Source organism: Sapajus apella, unplaced genomic scaffold, assembly GCF_009761245.1.
Source record: "Sapajus apella isolate SASKATOON/1434 unplaced genomic scaffold, GSC_monkey_1.0 scaffold6, whole genome shotgun sequence".
NCBI classification, from domain to species: domain Eukaryota; kingdom Metazoa; phylum Chordata; class Mammalia; order Primates; family Cebidae; genus Sapajus; species Sapajus apella.
The window spans coordinates 17,724,395-17,742,153 of record NW_022436946.1 but is presented as its reverse complement, the minus strand read 5'-3'; the positions used below and the strand labels follow the sequence as shown (position 1 = coordinate 17,742,153).

The 17,759-nt window shown below is 36.0% G+C and overlaps 1 protein-coding gene across 1 annotated transcript in view; it reads right to left on the bottom strand.

Annotated features, from left to right (window-relative positions):
- Positions 1-6,777: 6,777 nt before the first annotated feature.
- MOXD1 (monooxygenase DBH like 1) overlaps positions 6,778-17,759 on the bottom strand; it is a 108,817-nt gene continuing 97,835 nt past the window's right edge. The window contains exons 11-12 of the mRNA XM_032274758.1: positions 8,404-8,572; positions 6,778-7,909 (exon numbers count right to left, since the gene is read on the bottom strand). Coding sequence (XP_032130649.1) covers positions 7,745-7,909; positions 8,404-8,572 — 334 coding nt within the window. The 3' untranslated portion in view covers positions 6,778-7,744. The remainder of the gene's footprint in view (positions 7,910-8,403; positions 8,573-17,759) is intronic.

The following is a 17,759-nucleotide window of genomic DNA, read 5'->3' as shown; positions in this document are numbered from 1 at the left end:
CTCATATACGGCTCCTGTCTAGGGAAAGGAAATTGTCACAGTTTACTCCAAACCCTATGGTTTTGTAATTTGGAGACGATGGAGTGTTAAAAAACACAATTCTTCAGATGATGATTAAATGGTCTATGGAAAGCAATTCCATTCTTTTCAAGTCCAGTATCCCATCTGAGTGATGGTGCTTCTGACTCTAGCCAGATTAGCAAATGACTGGGCATGTTCATTGGAGAATCCTCATTTGGCCTCGGAAATTCTTACAGGGAGCCAGTGATGTAGATGCAGGGGGTTCTAAGGTAAAAAAAAATCCTTTGCTTTTTCTGTTTACAAAGTGCATTCTTACCACTGCTCACAATTGATGTAGGCACTTCCTCAAGCTGTTATTAAAATAAAGAAGAATATCTTCTTAAAATAACTAATGGACTAAACAATTCAAAGATTAGCAAAAAATTCTTAACACAATTAGAATTAAGGCTGGAAATTAAATTTACAAAGAAAAAATTGAAGATAAAAGAACAGGATGTTAAATATCTAAATACAGTAATCTCAAAACAGAAGGTGAAGTATAAAATGCAAGCTACAACAAACTAAAAATTTAAGTGATTTCAAAAGAGGCTTAGAATCACTACCGTAAAGATTAAGAGACTTAAGATTGATCTTAGAGCTTAACCCTCAAGAAGAATCATTTTTAAATTATTTAAAGGCTGCATATGGACTTCCTGAAGAATCCATCTGTACAACCACATGTCACTTAAGCAAAGAACAGACATTAGGAAATCTCTGTTAATCATACAAATGGAAGATTTTAAAATCTTTAAAAAGCTTAAGATAATTTGAATTTAGAATTAGCAAAAAATAAAGGTAATAGGGAAAGGAGTAGGTAGAGTCAGAGCTGGGAAGGGTGAGGGCAGAGCTGGGAAGCCAACGTTGGCAGGATTTATATCAGATAGGCAGTAGTCCATCTAATGGCTGTAGGAGAGAAACACTTCCCTTGTCTAATATACAGAGCTCTCCTCTCCCCTTTATTTCCCGTGTCATTCCTTATTTTCAGTTAATATATTTAGTTTTATTTGATAGACTTATTTCAAAAAAATCTGTCTTTTAAATGTATTATCAGAAGAGAAGACAGCTTATGCAACAGTCGAACTGAGGTGAAGACACATTAACCAAATTTGGAAGAAAAAGTCTCATGAAGAAATGAAAAATGGACCAAAATTATAAAGCTTTCCTCATACAAAACTACAACTCCATTCTTGCAAATCATAGAAAAACAAAAAAGGCAGATTGGTTCATTTTAATTTTATTAGTTTCAATAAGAGCAGATTATTTCCAGGAGGAAAAAGAGCAAAGTATAATGTCTGTCCTCTTCGGAAACATGAGAAATGACAAGTAGCCAGTCTTGAATTTTTTTCTTTTTGAGAGTGATTGCCAAATTCACTCAGACCTTATATTCATTTGATGAAGTGTCATTCACTTGGAAAAACTGATTTAGTTACAGCCAAATTTCAGTTGATTATATCTGGAAAATGGTATAGAAAATAAAACAGAAAACCTGCATCTGTTGCCAGGAATTATGCACTTTAAATGTGGAGTCTTACAAAGAAAAGAAGAAAACTGATATTGACTGAGCTCAATGTGTCAGATGCTGTATCTTTGTTACCATATTTAATCCGCAAAGCAATTTCTTAACATAAGAAATTATTATCACTACTTTACTGATGGGAAAAGAGAAATTTACTAAGTCATTTTGGATATAGTTTATGTCCACATAGTTTAAAATAAAGCAAATGGAAATTAGGTCTCCCATAATTACCACAGTACAACATGCTGTCTACGTAACTTCTCTGAACATAACTATTCATTTGTAAAAGAAGTTTTCATGAGATTCTCTTTAATTAATGAGAATACTGTGAAAACACTTTGCAAATTCCAAAGCATTATAAAAATGTATGGCATTATTTTGATTGGCAATATTTAATGGATTATTAAAAAATAAGAGGGAAACTTGTGTAATTCAGACTTTCATTCTACATTTGTATATTATTCCCTCCAAATTCTTTTTTTTCCTGATATATCAATTCCACAACAAATATTAAAGAAATTGGAAAAGAAACATCTTTATTAAATAAACCTTAGATTGAGGCCACAGAGTTCTCATGCCATTGTTAATCAAAGGACAATGAAGGGAACCCTACAAAATAACTTTCATTAAAAGTTGCCTTTTTAACATAAGGTCTTCGTTACGGTTAAGCAATTTAGCAATATCATGATGAGCAAACAAGTCACTGCAAATATTTTGTTCTTTGTGATGGAAGATGCTTAGAAAGCAAGAAAGCTGGCCAGGCACGATGGCTCATGCCTGTAATCCCAGCATTTTGCCAGGCCGAGGTGGGTGGATCACTTGAGGTCAAGAGTTTGAGACCAGCCATGTCAACACAGTGAAACCTCATCTCTACTGAAAATACAAAAAGTTAGCTGGGCGTGGTGGCACGCGCCTGTAGTCCCAGCTGCTACAGAGGCCGAGGTGGGAGAATCACTTGAACCCAGAAGGCAGAGGTTGCGGTGAGCGGAGATCGCGCCATTGCACTCCAGTCTGGGTAACAAGAGCAAAACACTGTCTCAAAAAAAAAAAAAGAAAGGAAGAAAAGAAAGAAGGAAAGCAAGAAAGGAAGGAAGAGAAGCAGGGAGGGAAGGAGGGAGGGAAAAAAAGCTGTGACTGGCTAAAAAGAGTCACTTGTAACTCATCTAATAAATTTTGTTTCTAATGTTTTCTGTTTCCATTGTTGGGAAACAAGGCATGATTTTGAAATTTAGCTTTCTCTTAAGGATTAAAATTACTTATGGAATAAAGGTAATCTGTATCTATAGGTGAAATGTTCCAAAGATATGCAGCCTTGTCAACATTTCTTAAATAACTTATTGATGTCAACTAATTCAGTTTAGCATATTCTTTTAGAAAATGGTAAACTGTTTTTTCTTTTTTTGTAAGTTGTACCATTGAAGATTAATAAAAAACTGAGGGCTAGGAACAATGGCTCAAGCCTATAATCCCAGCACTTTGGGAGGCCGAGGCAGATGGATTGTTTGAGCTCAGGAGTTTGAGCAGAGCCTGGGCAACATGATGAGACCCCGTCTTTACAATAAAAGAAAGAAAAAGAAAAATAATAGCTGGGCATGGTGGTGCACACCTGTGGTTGCAGCTACTCAGGCGACTGATATGGGAGGATTGCTTGAGAAATGCCTCAAAAAAAAGTAGACAGTGTGTTTGTTTACTGGCAAAATAGGACAGCAAATAAGAAACAGACCAGTGAACCCAAGTGAAAGGCGTATGTCTGTTGGGCTACGTTTTATAGTTACCCGTGAACCGTTTGGAAGTTTCTGCAAACTTGTTAAAGAAACCTGGACATGCTCTGCTCAAGTTGTGTGCCCCAGAGTTTGTTCCTTGGGGAACGTTGCTCCACAACAACAGGGATTTGGTGAAATGAGTTTGAGAAATGTTCCATACTACGTAACTCTTCTTGGACTTTCAAACGTACAGTATTATATTTAAGACAGAGATGTTACGCAGGAGGCCTGTTTAAGTATGTAACAATATTTCTTGACTCTCTATTTTCCATGGATCACAGCTCTAACCTGGGGAGTAATGGATGCTTTCATGAGTCTGTTCAATTGACCATTTTCTATTCATGAAGTACCAGTTTGAGTATGTTGGATTTAGATACAACTGTCCAAGATTTGTAAGGCTAAGATGATCAAAAAGATATAAACTAAGTCCATCGTTCAAATAATCTATGGAGAAAGGATGGTCCATGATGATGATGATGACGTAAGCTTTCCGTAAAGCTAAATTTATTCAATTTGAAGAGCTGACATTTATTTTGAATCCTTCCATTTTGTAAAATGAAATGTTGGTGATAGGAGTTTAGTGTCTTCGGCTATGAGCCTCATTACAATTGTAAGCCCAACACTGTAGTATGGAGTATGGCTCAACATGGTCTCAATACAATCTGTTACTTTATTAAATAAATAGTAACTGTTCTGTTTAGTATCCTATTTTGCCAAACATATAGTTGGCAACACTATGTTGGTTTGGTCATTGTTTTTAAAACTCAAAAATCTTGGAGTCATGAGTAGATGAAAGTCAATTTTACTAAAAGTCTGGATTTCAGCGTAGATGGCTTCCTTTCTGTAGTGTTGGCATTCTCCAGGTACCCAGAGAGGGATGACATTCCTAGCCCCACTTGCATTTCAGTGAGGCCATATGACTTACTTTAACCAACCTGGTGAAAGTGGAAGTGATTTCTGTCCCTTCTAGATCAGGTCCTTCCCCATTAGCAGGCTGAATGCAGATGATCCCAAGACCCTAGGGATGGTAAGGCCACAGGATCCTGGGTCCCAGAATCACCACAACAAGGAACATTGAGCACTTACTTGAATACAAAATAAACTTGTGTTAAAGCATTGTTATTTTGGAATTTGTTTCAGAAGCTACTGTTACCTGCTATCTCTCTACCTATAAATGAATACACGCAAATATACATACCTTCACAAGCATGTACTAGAAGCATATGATGTAAAAGTTAAAAGTCGGCAATAGGATTAACAGATTTTATTTATTTTTATTTATTAACAGGTTGTATTTATTATCTGGGCAATGGGATTAACAGATTTTATTGTTTTTTAAAATTATCATAATTTTCTAAATTTTCTTTAGCAAATGGACATTATTACACATTAGGTTTATAATCGGGGGAGGGCAAAATAAATATTATGTATTTTTAAATGACTCCCAGCCTGCAAGACCTCTTCCTTTTTTTTTTTTTTTAGTTTTTGGAATCTTTCCTCATTCCCTCAGTCCCTCAAGCCCTCCGTTTTTTTTTTTTTTTTTTTTCAAGCTGGAAGCAAATCCTATCTTTAGTCAGAACTGACAATCTTTCAGTCATTTCTCCCCTCACCCAGGGGCATCTGGAGAGTAAGCACCACCCAGTTTCTCTCTTTGCCACCTGAAAATGTAGAAGTACTGCATAGGGAAGAAAACCTACCTGGATCACTGTGCTGTAGCTGGATTTCTCATGATGTGCTTTGCATTTCTAGCTTTTTATTCTGAAATAATTTCCAACTTAAAAAATTGTGACAATAGTACAAAGAAATCTTATGTTCTCCAATCAGACTCACCCATTATTACATTTCACATGTCATCCTCTGTAGATACATAGACAGTTGCCAGATAGATGATAGACAGACAGACAGACAGACAGACAGACAAATAGGTAGCTAGATAGATAATAGATAGATATTTTTCCAAACCATTTGAAAATAAGTTAAAGATATCTGGCAATATTTCATCAAAATTCTTGAAAATATGCAATGATTATTTCTGTAATTCCATTTATTATAACCTAAATGTAAGAAAATGCTGAGATATAAAAATATTTTAATTTCAAAGCTGTTAAATCAGCAATACTATATTAAAAATGGGAATGGCTTTTATACCCAATAATGAGTTTGGCTGAACAAATTATGCAGGGCCATTACATACTGCTTCCAAATGTCCTTTTGTTTGCTACCCATCATTGGCCTCTGGAGCCATTGGAACAAAGTTCAAAACTCTTAATATGCCTACCTGTATTGCCTACATCACTCTATGACTGCCAGGACTCCTTTGGTTCTGCCTGAGCCCCCTTCAGAAAAAAAATGATCACCTCGGATACCCTTAATTTCACACGGCACTGATGAATATTGGTTTCATCAGTTATGTCTTCCCCACACCCTCTGAACCTAACAGTCCAACCCGGGACCATCGTACCTGGGGACCTCATTCTTCCCGAAGTCTCGGGCACTTGTGCCTGATAGCCCAGGTGTCAGGTGATGCTATTTAATCCAGGGAGGCAATTAAAAGCCTCCCTGAAAAAGTAATAAAAAGCCCGGCTGTTAAGGTGTGCTCAACGTAAGATCAAATGACTTAAAATATAATCAGAATTCCATAGAACTTACAAGAGATAACCTATCCTAATTTGAAATAGAGTCAATTCCTTGAAATCACATATATTCATGAGAATTTCTAGGGAATAAAAGGTCAACTTTCTTCTTAGTAACATCAATGGAAATACAGATTCCTGATCTGGCTCCATAAATGTTAGCTTCCAAAGCAGTTTACCCTCTTCTAGCTGGTGTGTTCACCTTCCTTACCAAGAGCAAATATAATATTACTGAACATTTGTTCTCGGTAAGAACAAATATAATATTACAGAATCTCAAGAGGAAATCTTTTGACTTTGATACTTCAAATTCAGAAATTCTGAAGTAAAAATAAACATAAAATTTCAAATAGGGAGTGTTTGGAATTATATTTCTCATATAAATATTTGAATGGAAACTCATGGAATGTGAAATAGCACTTATAAAATAAAAAGAAAACTCTTAAAATATGCCTCATAAATATTAAAAGCATTTCATCAAATGTACAAGTTCTAAAGAATCAAGAAGAAAATACTCCAAAGCATATTTGTTTAAAAAGCAGTGTGGTGTGTGCTGAAGACATTGTAGAGCCAAAAGAACTTCAAAATGGAATTAAAAAAATGCAACATTCTTAATTGACTTTTACTGAGAATACTAGTACTGAATCCCTTACTTTTCTTAAGAGGCACATAAAATACCACACAAAAGTGTAATTTCATTTAGTTTATTAATACGATCCAAACAGATTTAGCTTAAGAGATGAAGACAGGACATAAAACAAGATTTGGCGGAGCTACACAAAGAAAACCAAACGAGTGGCAAGAGTTTCAATTGGTGACAATTTTAAGTAGTTTATCAATGAATATAAAAATAAATCTACAATAGAACCATGACTTAAATTGAGCCAGTATGTGGTACATGTGTCACCCAACAGTCGGCAAGGAACTATTCAGACCTTACACCCTCCTGCACTGGCGCGCATGGTCGGTCTTTGACCTGGAATCTCATACAAGTCCCCTCACAGCACAGGGTTTGCAGCCAGCTACATTTTTCTCCTCAGCCTATGATCAGTTATTGATACACGCCATTTCTATGTTTCCCATAGCCTCTTTCTTTTCAGATAGTGACAGAGCTCAAGAAAACCTCAACTGGTCAGCACTAAAAAGGGAAGGTGAAAAAGAGTAAGATGGTGTGGGGTCATTTGGGGTACCAACAGGCTCAGCTAAACAAGGGAACCAGAGTGGGCATCAACATAAAGCATTGAGGTAAGGGGCCCAATGGTAATTCACAGAAAAAACCAGAACTGGACAATGTTAAAGACAGGAAGAATTGTTGTTACACCTGGAAAGTCACACTAGAAGAACAAGAAAGGAAAAGAAAACGGGAATGAAGAGTAGTCCCGTTTATAAAAGAAAGGCATTTTTAAAAGAAATACAAAGGTCAAGTCAAAAAGTGAAAAGCAACAATGAGTATTTAAATAAAACAGAATGTAGTAGGAAATAAAGAATTATTTTATTCCCACGTGATAGTCCGATTTTTAAAAAATGGTTCTCTTAAGTCAGGCCAGTTTTATTTTATTGATCGTCTGTATGTAACATCAGATATTTCTAAGGAAGAGAAGAGAACCTGATTGACATCTCTCATGTAACATGGAAAGAAAAAAGGAGGGAGGGAAAATAGGGAAGAAAAGTCTCCACACACTTCATACCCAAAGTGGACACAGTCTTTAACCTGTACTTCAAATGACAGGTTCAGATCATAGAAAACATTGTCAAGTCCAACAGGATTTTGATCACAAGCGCTTGGTGCACAGCGTGCAGCTGACTAGCAGAAGACACACAAGCAACTTGATGGAGAAATCTCTGTGCAGGGAAGAGGAAGAAGACGTGCCACACACCAAAGGTTCTGCTTTATAGGGTCTTTCTATATCTGGAGGTAATGCTGTCATTCCTTGAATCTGAAAACGGAAGCACAAACAATGCAAATGAGCATCTGATTTACAGCAGGGCAGTGACCAAGCATGCTCAGCTGCCCACACTTCTGTAGGGGGCAGGAGTGGTTACCAAAGGAGTCACACACTGGGGGAGTCAGAAACCTAGGGTTTAGAAGGAAACAGCAAAGAAGACCAGGCACTCCTTTGGAAAAGAACACAAAGCAGGTTCTATTGCTTTTTGCAGCACTCATTCCAGCCTATTCCTGCTGTATCCCAATGTTAGTTTTAGAACTAGTTTATCTCTTGAAAGAGGGTGGAATGAGGAGTTTTCAGTCAAGTAATCATTGAACAAATGATTGAAAAAATAACCCAAGTAATCATTGGACAAATAAATTATCAGACATTAAAATGCAACTGGACCCTTGGATTTATGGATACTTGTCTTCTCCTTAGGTTTTCCTGTAATAGATTAAGATAAAATGTGCCATCTGTGTTGTCAGAGCTTAAAAAGAGCTTACCGACCACTCTGCATTATCTGTCTTGGAACATCTCACGTTCACTGGGAGGCCCAGGACCAGCTTGTTGAAGGAGAGGCCTTCCTTTTTAGTCCATTTAAACTTATTCATTGCATCCATGAAAGAAAGGTTTTTATACTGCTTGGGGCTTTTGATAATGAAAGGCCAGGTCCTGAATTTAAAAGGCATCGTTAGTCGTATTCAGAACAAATGCACTACGCGTTTCCTTTACTTTTTCAACATCCTAAAACAGATCTCACACTTAGTCATTTTCACACACATAGCTGACCTAATGCAAAACGTTAATGAACTCATCAGCAATTACTAGAAGAAATGTACCAAATAAAATCTTTTCAAAGAATATTTACTTTTTTAGTAGCAGATGGGCATTAATTTTTTTTAATTACTTTTTTAATAGAGACGGCTTCTCACTATGTTGCAAAGGTTGTTCTGGAGCTCCTGGGCTCAAGCAACCCTCCCACCTCCACCACCGAGAGTACTGGGATTAGAGGCCTGAGCCACCATGCCTGGTCAAATTTTAAATAAATAATTTTGTCTCAGAAATTTTTCACAGAATCTCACAATTCTACACTAACTTGTTTTAGTTCTAGTTAACAAATTAACTGGTAATCATTCATTTCTGAAGAGTACAATGCTAATGCTGTCATCAAGAAAACTGCAGGTGCCTAAAAGATACTGTGAGAGATGGAAAGTTCAAATCCTTCCACTAGAAAAGCCTGATCCCTGCTGGCTGCTCTGTTTTGGCTTAGCTAAGTGAGAAGATAAATACAAAAAAAATGTGATTTGATCAATGTTTTAAAAATATTACTCATTTCCCTAAAGGTATACATAAGGCCAAAAAAACATGAAAAAATGCTCCACATCACTAATAATCATCAGAAAATTCCAAATAAAACCAGAGTGAGATACCATCCCACCAGTCAGAAGTGCTATTATTAAAATGTTAAAAAAAAAAAAAAAAAAAAAAAAAGATATTGCCAAGGTTGCAGAGAAAAGGCAATGCATGTTGGTGGCGATGTAAATTAGTTCAGCCAACTGTGGAAGCAGTTTGTAGATTTCTCAAAGAACTTAGAACAGAACTACCATTCAACCCAGCAATCCTATTACTAGTTATATACAAAAGGAAAATAAATCGTTCCACCAAAAAGACCACACGCATTCGTATGTTCATCATAGCACTATTCACAATAGCAAAAACATGGAATCAACCAATGTGCTCATCAAAGGTGGACTGGATAAAGAAAATGTGGTACACATACACCATGTATTGAAATATTGTATAGCTACAAAAAAGAGTGAAACCATGTCCTTTTCAGCAGCATGGATGCATCTGGAGGCCATTATCCTAAGTTAATTACATAGGATCAGAAAACCAAAAACCATGCGTTCTCATGTATAAGTGGGATCTAATCATTGAGTACACACAGACATAAAGATAGAAAAACAGACACGGGGGACTACTAGAGAGAGAGGGAACTGGGGAAACAAGAACTGAAAAGCCACCTATTGGGTGCTAGGCTCACTACCTGGGTATACCCCAAACCTCAGTTTCACATGATGTACCCATGTCACAAATCTGAACGTGCATCCCTAAAAGTTGAAATTTTAAAAATGTACTGAGAAGAAAAATACTGTGTATACAATACACTCTGCCTTCACTTGCCACTCCAAAAAACACATGCTAAATATCCAAGAAAGGAAAAAAAAATCACAACAGTGACATGACCTGCTTGAAAAATTACTTTTCAGGTGTTGCCTTTCATTAAATGTAAGTTTTATATTATTGATTACTGACAAAGGGAAAAGTGTAAATGTTGGTATATCACAAAATTTTGCGTTAATCCATGGACCTTGCAGGAAATTATCGTGGCGACTGGGGAGTATTTGGCACCCATAACATCCCAAGATGTTCCAGTAATTTCTAGTAATTACCAAATAATCTCAGCTGAGAAATATACATTCTTATATTTAGTCTTCACAATTTTTTTTTGAGACGGAGTCTCGCTCTGTCACCAGGCTGGAGTGCAGTGGCACAATCTTGACTAACTGCAACCTCTGCCTCCCGGTTTCAAGCTATTTTCCTGCCTCAGACTCCTGAGCAGCTGGAACTACAGGTGTGTGCCATCATGCCCAGCTTTTTTTTTTTCCTTTGGTTTTTTTAGTAGAGACAGGGTTTCACCATGTTAGCCAGGATGGTCTCGATCTCTTTACCTTCAGATTTGCCCGCCTCAGCCTCCCAAAGTGCTGGGATAACAGGCGTGAGCTACCGCGCCTGGCCAATCTTCACAAGTTTATCATTTATTTATGTCATTGCTCTCTCTCCCTCTCTGACATACATAACCCACTCAGGCACATTGAATATCATCTTTTTAAGTAAATTAAAAGTTCTTTATTAATTTTTTGGAGTTATAAAGGTAAATACTTAATGTCAACATTGAATTATTTCCTCCATATAAGTGAGACGAGAAAAATAGGTAATATCTGCAGATCTTTATATTTTTCAGTTCTAGTTTCCTTTAATTAAAATCAATATATCTTTGCTGAGTTTTAAATGCATTATTTTATACAAAGACCTTGAAGTTAAGCACCATAAAGTAAGAGTAATCAGCATCACATTACATTAAACATATCTAGCATTAAACATATTTTTATGACCTAAAAAATCCATAGCATTTTAAAATTAAACATATTGTGACAACTTGTATAGAGATACAAGGAAGAATTAGCATAAGGCAAAAACTTGACTTGAAAGAAGTTATATTTGCATACAGTGTCCTTTTAGATGCACTAAAAGCTGTATCTATTGATAATTTTAAGTCAAATATTAAAAATAAAATTTACTTTGCAAAAAGATAAAATGCCTAATTTGAAAAAGAGAAAATCAATTTTATAACCAGAGAAATGCCAGGGGAAAGTCATCAGTCTGTAATCATCTAAAACACCACAAGGTGGCACTAGAGTATTCAGGTGGCCTAAAGCCTCTGAATGTTCTGGAGCCTTGCCGGTAAGAGTGAATAGTGTGATCATTATACACTGATGAAATCTTTAAAAGCCTTGCTGCTATAATAATTTATTAAATTGCCTATTATTGAGTTTGCCCAACATGAAATGACAGAAGAGGTGTAATCCCATTGGTCAGTTTTTAGAACAGATACGTAGAAAGGGCAAGCCCAGTGGCTCCTATGTTGGAGACAGAATGATTGTGGCTGGGTGATCTGGGGATGTGGTCACCAACGTTTCTGAGATGGCATCTTTGTCTCATATTTATCATCTCCTTTTCACTCCTACTGACTTTGTTTAGGCCCCTGTTCTGTAATAACTTTATACTAGTAAACATCCTACTTGTCATCGCTAACCTATACACTTCTAGATCATCCTCTAGAGAAAAGAGCAGAGAGAAGAAGTGAATATTTATCCTGAATACTTTTTTCAAAATGAATAAGCTTTAAACCAGAAACAGGTAACCTTGAAGTAGCAAGTATTTCTGCTCTTACTGGGACCAGGGATTAGTTAGAAATAATTGGGAATGTTATAGAAATAAAAACAGTTACATTTATGCATATCTTGTCAATGTGTAAATGTCTATCCATACATGCATGTAAATGAATGGTATTTATATATATGACTGTAGTCAATAAAAAACAGTGCTTTAATATTGATGGGTAATTTTCTTTTGTAAATTCCATCTAAACTCTGAGAATTTTTTCTAACAAGATAGAAAAGTTTACCGCAGTACACCATGGTAGAGTAATTTTTAATTTATAACTGAAAAATAAAGCTATTTATTCTTATAAATTCAAACTGATCAATGGAAATATTAACAGTTTAATGATTTTTATACTTGGTCCCCCTGTTCCACATAAACTGAAAAGTAGATGGAGAAAGATAATCTGTGGCTGTATTTCTTATCTGAGGCTTTCTGGACTCCTGTTTTAAAAGTTTTATTGCTAGTGTCTTTCTTGGGAGTAGAGAAAGAGGAGAAAGGAAGACAGATGGAAAATTTAACCAAGAAACAGTGTTCATGTACTTATAACTAAATGAACTATATCACAGACTCTCCATCCATCAAGCAAGTAAACATGTGATCAAAAACTAGGAAAAGGAACAAAAATTCATTAACAGACTTCTACTTTTGGCCATGTTGGAGTAACTGAAACCAACTTGCTGTAAAAAAAAAAAATCAACAAACCATATGAAACAGTTGGTTTGGACACTGGAAAATAGCACAGAACTATGATCCCCAAAATAAAGGAGACAAATAAGGTGTTTGAATATTATGCTTATCCCAGCTTTCTACCTAGAAGCATTCTCTGGACCATAATTCAGGAAAGGGGATTTTGAAACAGAAAATGACGATGTTAATACGTTAAGAGATGAAAACCAGAGTTAAAGAAGTCTGAATCAGCTTGAATATTCAAGGTAGACTACTGCAGAGGGAAAATCTGTATAAGGATCCTCTGAATCAGTGACTAAGCAATAAGTCAACTATATTTGGAGTAGAAATCCACAAGACTGGGCAGTGAACAACTAGAAGATTGTAATCTAAACAATTCCCAGAACAACCTGTATAGACCTAGCAGACATTGGAGCTCAAACTAGCCAGAGTGGAATGTTTCTGTTGACTTCACAGAGTAAATATCTATTCTAGACTCACACTAACAAGGCTCTTTAAAGAAATAAAAACAAACTTACTACTAATTAACACCAAGTGCATAATGTCCAGTATCTATGTCTAGTCAAAAATTATTAAACACATTGACAAGTAGGTAAATGTGAATCTTAACCAGAAGAAAAATCACTCAATACTCCAAGATATTGAAATGACTGAGATTAAAGAATTAGCAGAAAATTCTTTTTTTAAAAAGAATTTTTTAAAAAATATATTTTTTTAAAAAAAACCATATTATTAACAAAACGTGCAAAACTTCTATATTGAAAACCACAAAAAAAGTGCTTAGAGAAATGAAAGAACAGTAAATAAGAGACGAGGCATACCACGTTCATAGATTAGAAGACTCAATATTGTTAAGGTATTAATTCTATCAAATTACACAGAAATTCAATATAATCCCAATCAAATCCCAGCAGGTCTTTTTTTTTAAATGAAATTGACAAGTTGATTTATATATATGAGAAAATAGAATGAACCTAGACTATCAAAATAATTTTGGGAAAAAATAACAAAGTTTGGAGACCTACATTTAAGACTTCCTATAAAACTATAATAATTAGGTGTGGTTTTAAAGTAAGGCTAACCACATACAGCAATGAAACAGAATAGAAAGTCCAGAAAGAACCAATATAAGGACATGTAATTTTCCAGCAAATATTCTACAGTAATTCAATAGTAAAAAGGTAGTTTTCTTTCATCAAATGGTTCTTGAACAACTTGATAGCTATATGAAAAACAATGAATGTTGAATTCACCTCACACTACACACAAAAATGTGTTCAAAATGGATCCACCTAAATGTAAATGCTAAAACTGTAAACTTTTCAGAGGGAAAAACAGGAGGAAGTCTTCCCTTGAGCAGGCAAAGATTTATTAGCCAGGATATCAAAAGCACAAAACAAACAAAAAAATTATGAAACAAACTTGAATTAATACAGCTAAAAAATGAAAGTCAAACCACAGACTGGGAGAAATGATCTGTAAACATGCGTTCAACAGAGGACTTACATCCAAAGTATAAAGAACTCTTATAATTCAATAATAAGAAAACAATTCAATTAACAATGAACAAAAATTCTAATAAACAATTAAAAGAAATACATAGCTGTCCTTGGTATCCATGGGGGACTGAGGATAGCAAAACCTGTGATGTTCAGGACACTTATATAAAATGATGTGGTAGTTATATACAGCCTATGCACAACCTCCCATCTACTTTAAATTATCTCTAGGTTACTTATAATACCTAATACAATGTAAATGCCATGTAGATGGTTATTATGCTACATTGTTTAGGGAATCATGACAATAAAAATATTCTGTACATGTTCAATATAAATGCAATTTTTTCCAAACTTTTTTTATCTGAAGCTGGTTGAATCCACGGATGCAGAACCCATGTTCTGCATTTGTAAAAGCAGAGGACTGACTGTGTATACACACACACACACACACACACACACACACACACACACACACACCCCTATATGTACATATATATATATGTATATATCTGTGTGTATATATACATATAAAACTTCAGGATAATTCTCTTGGTGGCCTTGGACCAATCCAATCCATTCTCATTTTTGCTTATAGCTCTCAAGAATAACTACAGAATGCGCTGGAAATGCAACATCTTGAGATAGGAAGGGACTGACTGGAATAGCCCAGGTTCTGTTCCAGTACCCCTCAATAGGGTTTGAATGTTCATATCCCTCCAAAATTCATGTTGAAATCTAATCTCCACTGCAGTGCATTAAGAGGTGGGGCCTTGAAGAAGTAATTAGGTCATGACGGTTCCACGCTCATGAATGGAATTAGTGCCCTTATAAAAGAGGCTTGAGGGAAACTTCCACTTGTACCTTCTACCCTGTGAGAATACAGTAAGAAGGTGCCATCTTGGAAATGGAGAGCAAGCCCTCAGCAGACATTGAAACTGCTGGTGCCTTTATTTTGGATTTTCCCACCCCCAGAACAATAAGCAATAATTTTCTGTACCTTGTAAATTACCCAGTCTAAGCTACTTTGTTATCACATCCCAAGCCAACTAAGAGATTCCCTGGAAACAGTGTCCTTCAATGCTTTAGCCCAGAATCTCACATAGCCCTGGGATATAAAACCAATAATGGGCTGCTTTTCAAGGTCTCTCAGTTGCAATGCAACTGGAACATTTACAGTAGAGGCTCCATCCATTCCATGCAAATTTCCTGAGCTTTGGAGAACTGGCTTGCAATAAATTCTAGGATTCTGTTGTTTTCGTTGCCTATCTGTAAGCAATAAACCCATTTAATGTAACTTGTTGTGTATAAGTGTGTTCTGTCTTACTGGACTCAGACAACCTGCACAGTAAACCTGCTTTACAATAACGAATAAGCAGGGGAAAGGGGCTCAATATCATTAGTCAGAAAGAAAATGGAAGATAAAGCCATAAGAAAATACCACTAGATACACATTAAAATTGATAAAATGCAAAATGCTGAAAATACAAAATACTACCAAGAATACTGAGTAACAGGAGTTCTTACACATTACTGGTAGGAATAAAAAAAAATAGTATTTCAAGAACATTTTGAGAGTCTTATGGAGTTAACATAAACTTAGCGTACAACCCAGTGATTCCACGTGGAACATTAATCTAGAAAGTTGAAAACGTATGTCTATATAGGGACTGTGAAAATGTTCATTGTGGCTTTCTAAATTATATCCAGAAACCCACAGTCCAAAGGTCTTTCAACTGGTGAATTAATAAATAAATTGTGATATCTCCACACAAGGGAATACTACTCAGCAATAAAAAGGAATGAATTGCTGATACATCCACCAGCATAAATGAATCTCAGAAACATTCTGAGTAAAAGAAGCCAGGTGTGAAAGAGTACATAATATATGATCCTATTTATATAAAATCTAGAAAAGATAAAACTAATGTATGGTGACAGAAGGCAGACGTGCAGTTTCCTGGGGCTTTGAATGAGAGGTGGGATTGTCTCCAGACAGGTATAAGAGAACTTTTCATGAGGGATGGAAATGGTCTGTATATTGTTTGTGATGGAGTCAAACAGGTGTATATATCTGTTAAAACTGTCTAACAGTACATTTAAAATAGATACATATTATCGTATGTAAGTTACACTGCAAGCAATATGGCTATAAAAAATAAAGACAAAATAGATAAAAATTTATCATCAACCAGCAGGCAAAAAAGAGACAACAGGATGCCATAAACTTTACAGTCTAATTGTTAAAGCAGAACACCAGCAAATCTAACTTAACTAGATACAACTTTCAATCCTTCCTACCAGTGGTCCAACTGTTTTGCCACCAGTGACCAGTTTCATGGAAAACAATTATTGCATGGACTGGGGAGATGAGTGGGGATGGTTTCAGGGCGATTCAAGCACATTACATTTATTGTGCACTTTATTTCTATTATTACACTGTAATGTATAATGAAATAATTATACAATTCACTATAATGTAGAATCAGTGGGATCCCTGAGCTTGTTTTCCTGCTCAGATAGTACCATCTGGGGGAGATGGGTGACAGATCATCAGGCATTACATTCACACAAAGAGCATACAACCTAGATCCTTCACATGTGCAGTTCACCATAGGGTTCGCTCTCCATAAGAAGCTAATGCTGCTGCTGATCTGACAGAAGGTGAAGTTCACACAGAAATGCAAGTGATGGGGAGCAGCTGTAAATACAGATGAAGCTTTGCTCGCTTGCCTGCCACTCACCTCCTACTGTGTGGCCGGGGGTTGGAGACCTCTGCTCCCCATAGTCTCTGAGCAAATAAATGTTGGAAAGTACACTGTAAAATGGAGTCTCCCTGCTAGAAAGGAAGGCTTGAGGGCTGCAACAAAGTTGACCACATTATATAAAGCATGGGTCATTACCCCGTGCATAGTGATTCAGTTCCAACCAGGTAGGAAACTTCCTTGAGCAGACTTTTAATAACATAAAACCTGCACATTCTAATATTGAGTACATAGTCCCATCCCTGCACCCTAAACTCTTTAAAAATATAGGAGCATATTTACCTAAAATATGTCACCAAAACCTTAAACTGTGGTGTGGAGAGAAAGAAAACTAGGCTCACACATGCCTAAAATGAAGTCAAGGGTTCACCTACATTGTTATCAGAGTGAAAACAAGTTTTGGATGAAAGTGCTTCAGCATAAGCAAGAATTAAGACAATAACCATGCCAACATATGGTGAAAAGAAAATTATATCATATTAATTGTAAAGAGACAGGAACAACTAGGCCTAGAAGAAAATAAAAGTTAATTATACTGGAGATAATTCCAACAAGGATTTCATGTTATAAGCTTATTTAATAACATAAATTCAATGAAATAAGAGCTCAAATACAAGATGATAAAACAACAAAACGAGATGAAAAGGGAGACTGCAGACCAAAGGAAATAAATTGAAGACAAAATAAATTTAGCACCAAATAAATTAGAAAATGCAAGATGCAGAAAAGCACTCTTGTTGGGGGAGGGGGATGAAGTCTCGATCTTTGCCCTGGTTGGAGTGCAATGGCACCATCTCGGCTCACTGCAACCTCCACCTCCCAGATTTAAACGATTCTCCTGTCTCAGTCTCCCGAGTAGGTGCATGCCACCACACCTAGCTAATTTTTGTACTTTTTGTA